This window comes from Ruditapes philippinarum, unplaced genomic scaffold, assembly GCF_026571515.1.
Source record: "Ruditapes philippinarum isolate M1 unplaced genomic scaffold, ASM2657151v2 ctg3096_1_1_1_1, whole genome shotgun sequence".
Taxonomy (NCBI): Eukaryota; Metazoa; Mollusca; class Bivalvia; order Venerida; family Veneridae; genus Ruditapes; species Ruditapes philippinarum.
Window position 1 is genome coordinate 1 of NW_026857063.1, and position 6,690 is coordinate 6,690.

Consider the following 6,690-nt stretch of genomic DNA (forward strand, 5'->3'; position numbering starts at 1 on the left):
AATTTATCATAAAATAGCAACGCTTGACACTTTGAAAAAAGTAAAAGCATCCCTAAATGCAATGACTTATCCATAGGGATACATCATTAATTCATTTTTTATAAATTCTAATGTTGCTTTTTAAGATGTCAATATTGAATATTTCATTTCATTGAGCAACGTTATTATATGTCTGAATTTTTGAGATTACTGAAAACAATTGTAGTCATTAATTGTTCAGTAATTGATATGCTTTTATTTACAGATTTTAAGGCGGTATAATATTAAACTGTTGCAAATATAGTCGCCGGTTTCTACCGGCGACTAATAACCGGTTATATTTAAACATGACTTTTATTTGTATAACAATAATCGTTATCGTGCTGGTTTTAATAATACACCCGTCTTTATAGAGCAAGCTAGCAAAAAAAAATAATTCAGCTTATTATTGATCGACTTGGCTCAAGTTTAATAAAACTTTAAACAAACACATGTATAAACAGGCTTTTACAAACTTTATTCTGCAGTCTTTTAAATAGATTTGAAATACCGGTATTCATAATCATAATATTATGTACAGAATGTCTTGCGTGCGGATGTCACAGTAAAAATAACTAATATTGACAGATAATTGTAAAAACATCGTATCTCAAGAGCTTTTTGTGTAAAGATAGTTGTGTTTTCTATAAAATGTACTGAGGTACGTCGTTTCTAAAAATATACAAGTCGGGACTTGAATGACTACAAGTTCGATACAGTATATATACACCTTGTGGACAGTTGATAGTGCGCGTTATATCGACCTTCGTATATTATATCTGTATATTGGATAAGCTTGCAGGTAAGTGACTTTAGATCAAAGTTTAATCATAGTATACGTAATATAGCGGAATTAAACTTATAATTAATAAATGTTCTTTAATTGATAAATATGCACAGTTGCACAATAACATACATGTACTAATATAAAAGTATATAATACCTATGGTTATTTCTATACATGTATTTTCATAGATACCTGGGTCAAACAAAGTAATCTATTAAAAGAACAAAAATTATATAAAGAAATGTAAATTCGTTCGCAGTAAATATTTGTTAAACGCGTTCCAATATAATATAATATAAGAGACCTTGTAATAAGTCACAAAATTATAATGGCTATTGGAAAAAAATATTGATCTATTTAACTATGCAACAAATCGATCACCTTGTTAATTCTTTATTGACATTCAGTATGCCGAAAAGAAAAGCCTCGTTTGCATTTCCATACGAACGCCCAAGTAAGATTACAAAGCGGACAAGCAACACAACTGTGTCCAGGACATTAAGCAGTATCTCAAAGACGCCGTCTGTTGTTAAACCACCACTTAAAATGCCCAAATTTCCATCGCTTCGAGCAAGCAAGCCTGGAGAGGTTATTCAGGTTGGTATGATATATCTGGCTACGATTGTTGATTTATTGTCATTTCCGTTTCTTTCTTAAACAGTTTAGATATATTTTCAATAAAAGGAAATAAAGATTTATATTAAGCTTTATTCGATTTCCATGTGGTTTTAAATTTTATTTTATACTTTTTAATGTGTTTTTATTAAAATTGCTGGTCTGTTAATTTGTCAGGTGTCAGCAGCAGCTCCTTTACCAACTGCTGGCGGATCTCCAACACCACCAGCCCTACGACGTGCCTCAACACTGACTCTAGATGATTATGACAAAGTTGACTCTGCTAAAGCTTCATTTACTAAAAGAAAGTCGTCTACTTGTAAACCATCATCACTTTCTAAGAAATCTAGCAGTTTTGTTGAGGAGGGTGCACTTGTAACAAAATTATCAGGTCTTAAATCTGGGTCAATCGTTGGAGAAACATCTTTAGCGTCAACGCCATCATTAACAAAATCTCCCAGCAAGTCTAAATCATTGTCAAGGAAATCATCCAGCATAACTGGGAGTTCATCTGGAGTGCCGTCGTTACCTAGTGGTTTAACTAAACTTGCATTACCAAAAGAAACCACCAAGAGTGGAAGTCTTCGTATTTCAAAGTCGACCCTTGTTGACGATATTGACGAGATAGAGATGATCTCAGCTCTTGATAGTTTGAAGTCCACACTTTCTAAAGAGGGATCAAAGAAACGTTCAATGTCAAAGTCTGCATCCGTTAGATCATCAAGACCAAGTTCTCCCGTAAAGAAAGCTTCAGTTAACAATGATGAAGAACCTATGGACCTATCAACAGCATCTTCGTCTAGTGATCAAGGGCCAGCAGCCGGGCCACCGTCGGATGGATTAATGGAAGTTGCAATATCATTTGACACCACTGGATCCATGTATGGTTGTCTTGAGGAAGTCAAAGCTAAAGTGCAAGATCTTGTTCAACGTTTACAGACAGACATTCCTGGTAAGCATCTGAAGCTCAGAATTTAATTAATTCATTCATTTATTCATTAATAATTAATCAGCTCTTAAGTAAGCTTTCAAAATGACATACCAGTCTGCTTCAATTTGGTATTCATTATTTCAAGCTGTGTAAATAAGTACTCTAGTACCCTGTTCAGAAAATAATTTTAATAGCTGAAATGTCAGTTTTAAATATAGATATTCATATCCTTTTTGTAGGAATTCGTGTTGCCATCATCGCACACGGTGATTACTGCGATGAATCTAACTACATTATAAAATGGATAGATTTTGGCGCCAGTTTACCAGAAATTTGCGACTTTGTTAAGAATGTTGGTCCCACCCTTGGAGGAGACGGCCCAGAATGTTACGAACTTGTTCTGCAAAGGTCACGTGAGGTTTTGTCATGGACAGAGGGTAGCAAACGCATTCTCGTCATGATTAGTGATGACATTCCTCATGAGCCTGGATATACTTATGGCGGGAAAACCTACTTTATTAATTGGAGGGACGAGTGTGCAGCCTTGAAGGAAATGGTTAGTTTTCATCGCGTTTTTTATGCCCCCGCCCGACTGCGCCAATATTTGGTTGTTTTCCGTGTTCCGTTTTTTTTCGTACCCTTTGGGTCTTTTATTTCGTCTTATCCTTCCTCCTTCCGAGTCATTCTGTTTTTTTCAAGATGACCTTTAACGTTCATTATATTTTTAAGAACGAGTTGCACACATTCAACTCAGATTTTGAACATACATGATGCATATTATAGACTAAATTTAAGGAACCAAGATCATTTTGGTACTGTTAGATGATTCTTGAAGAGTATATTTCCCCCTTTATTTATGTGTTAAAAACATAGAAACATTTTTAAAGGGGTTTTCCTTCATTAGCTTCTGACAACATAACAAACAATCAACTCGAAACTTGTACACATGGTTTATAGTTAATGACAAATACAGCTCAATTGTTTTCGAGAATTTTTGTCCCCTTAGTTTCGGGGATTTTTGCGCAGAGTTATGCCCCTTTTATTTGAAAATAATAGAAATTTTCCAGTTTCCGTTCATTATCTCCCAACGGTACAAACATTCAACTCAAACTTGACATATGGGAATATTTGTCATTTGAGAAAATACAGGTCAAGGTTCGAAATTTGGTCATGGTTCGAGATTTTTGGCAGAGTTATGCCCCCTTTTACTTTTGAAAATAATATGAAATTTTTTCAGTTTTTCCGTTCATTATCTCCCAACGGTTACAACACATTCAACTTCAAACTTGACTATATGGATGCTCAAAAGAATGCGCAGGGTCAATAATCAAATTTGGTCAGGGGTTCCAATGATTTTTGGCAGAGTTAATGCCCCCATTTCACTTTGAAAGTAATATGAAATTTTCAGTTTCCGTTTATTATCTCCCAAACAGTACAACACATTAACTCAAATTTGACATATGGATATGTTTTTGGAATGCCCAGGCCAAGTTGGAATTTGGTCATGGTTCAATGATTTTTTGGCAGAGTATGCCCCTTTCACTTTGAAAATAAATAATGAAATTTACAGTTTCTGTTCATAATCTACCCAACAGTGTTACATATTCAACTGGGCAAGGTCAAGTTGGAATTTGGTCATGGTTTTTGATGATTTTTTTGCAGAGTTATGTCCTTTTCACTTTGAAAATAATATAGATACATCTAAGAAGAAATAAGCAGTTTAAGTTTGAATTTGGTTGTGGTTCAATGATTTTAGACAAAACTTATCTATTTCCTGAATGTTGGAAAATTTTGAACTTTCAGTTTCAGCACTCATACTTTTAGCCATTATTTTGGCTACAAATATGCAATATGCTATTTTTAAAAGGTTAAGACTGAATAATTTCAGTGCCTTGAACATTGTATGAAAATGGTTTGTGTTAGCATTGAAAAGTTTTAAGGGCTTTGAACTTAAAATGAAAAAAATAATTAATGCACCATCTGAAATTTTGGCTGCATGCGGGGGCATCCGTGGCATGATGACACATTTCTAGTTTAGATTTGTTGTTTTTAGATAATTTCATACTTTCTTATATCCATGAAAACAGACTGGACCAAACTGACTTGGCGGTTTTTACGTGTTTGTTTTTGTTTTCTGTACTGTGGAGGATCTTTTTATTTTTGAATGCTGTATCACTATCCTTCTTTTTTCCCTTGTTTTAATGCATAGATAGATGACTTTATTTCAAGATGATCCTACTAACTAGTTACCTTATATTTTCAATGATATGAGTTGAAGCACATATCCATATTTCAGTATTTTGTTAATATTACATGCATAACAAGCAAATATATTTATAGACTTAAATTAATGAAACCAAAAAAATGATCATTGCTTGAACTGTTAAGATGAATCCTTGAACAGTAATTGCCTTTTATTTATACGTGTTAACACCCAACAGAAACGGATTTTTAAGGGAAATGGGTTCGCCTTAATTTGAGCTTTACATGTATATGACATAAAAAACGAATACACTGGCGGAACACGTGGTACACATGTGTTTGATAGTTGAATACTACAAACTCTACCTTTTGAGCTCTATTTGTTTGTTAACGATGACTATTTTTTGTACCACTTCTATTTAGGGCGTGAAGATTTATGGTGTGCAAGCAGGGGGAAGTCCAGCTGCCACATCATTTAATGAAGAGATGGCAAAACTAACTGGAGGAAATCGCTTAAGTTTAAAGAATTTTGGCTGCATATTTGATGTTCTGATGATGATCTGTTACCGTGAGGGAAATCCTGCAATGCTTGCGGTGAGAAGATATTGTTTGTCATTCGCAACTTTTCGGCCCTTTCCGTCAGTCTTCGGATAAGGATAATAGCCGATGATGTTACGATTGTATTGTTTGTCTCAATGTAAAGAATTGTACATTTTCGACATTAATTTTGTCTATGATATGACATTGATTTAAATATGTTATCAAAATGATATGAAAATATATTTAAAATTCATAATTCTACTATAATAAAGCAAATGTTGTCTTCTTTATCAAATAGGTTTATGAACAGGAAATAATTGACCGAGGAGACATTGCCACGTCTGTAACAGGTCCCATGGCCCCATCCTTTATAGCGCCAACACCAGGACTGCCACCATGGTTTGGTAAGGTAACTAAAGGTAAACTACCGAAAGGGGGCATTTTTGGCACACCTGTAACAGGTCTCATACCCCCACCCTTTATAGCGCCAATACCAGCACAGCCACCATGGTTTGGTAAAGGTAAACTACCAAAAGGGAGCAAGGTCATAGCTGAGAAAAAGACAAAGAAACAGACGAAAAAGTCATCTAAATCAGTCACAATTCAGAAGGTATTCCTTTTTTCCCTAGCGGTACTATTCACTATCCAATCAAATTTTGTTTGATATGAATTGAGTCATTCACATAGGGTTGCTTTGAATTGAAAAAAATCTCTTCTCAGAACTTAAATGTTTTTCCAAACAAATAAATACCTAGAAGAAAAAGATTTTCAGATGATGTACCGATATGTTAGAAATAAAAATACATGTGATATAGTAGGTACACGTAATTAGTCATAATTTTGATATAAGATACCATGATATATTCTTATTTCAGAGAGAAAAGCTCCCAGACACCTGCATGACTAAGGGTGCTTTGAAAACCATAACTTGGTCCAAGTGGATTAATGGTGTAGAACCCAAGATGCCAACGAACAAGCAGAAATCGAACTTTATGAAGCTTCGAACAAATCAAGGATATGGACCGAAAACAATATTTGATAATGATTTTGAGAAACCAGCCATTTATGAAGTCGCTGTACAGTTACCATGGTCACGCAAAAAATACGTTGTTTATTTCCACATGACAAGAAGAGGGTTCGCTATGAGTGGTCATTGGTCGACGAATTTGTTGCGACATAATAAAGTTAGACAAGAGATCAACAATGTCTTGAACCAAGGATGTTCCATTTACATTAGGCGAGGGCTTCCAACAGCAAAAAAAGTTGACAAGTTTGTAAGCCAAATGAAGGCAGCAAATGATTATATCAGAGATAACTTTGATTATGCATGGCAAAAATATATACGGCGGCGAAGTGAGGGCGGATTGTCAATGTTTGGACTAAAACATCGACATGTGAAATTTACACGGAAAGGAAAAGTTTTTATCCTTTCTGATAGTAGTATTTAAATGTTAAACCTACATGTTTAAATATGAAAAACAATATCATTACTATTACTTTGTAAATGTTTATTTTTAACTAACCGTCTGTGATAATACATTATTGTTACAATGCATTTATTTATTTATTTTAGATAAAGCACAAAGTACTTGACTAA

The 6,690-nt window shown here is 34.3% G+C and overlaps 1 protein-coding gene across 2 annotated transcripts; it reads left to right on the forward strand.

Moving 5' to 3' along the window:
* Positions 1–665: 665 nt before the first annotated feature.
* LOC132748644 (uncharacterized) lies at positions 666–6,690 on the forward strand. 2 transcript variants are annotated; one of them, XM_060738254.1, is made up of 8 exons: positions 666–820; positions 1,213–1,402; positions 1,598–2,372; positions 2,591–2,907; positions 4,977–5,147; positions 5,392–5,512; positions 5,615–5,703; positions 5,969–6,690. In XM_060738254.1, exons 2-8 carry the CDS (start codon positions 1,214–1,216, stop codon positions 6,539–6,541), a joined length of 2,235 nt encoding a protein of 744 aa, XP_060594237.1. In that variant the 5' UTR covers positions 666–820; position 1,213; the 3' UTR covers positions 6,542–6,690. The 2 variants fall into 2 exon arrangements, with proteins under 2 accessions (XP_060594237.1, XP_060594236.1); XM_060738253.1 differs by having other exon boundaries at positions 5,392–5,703.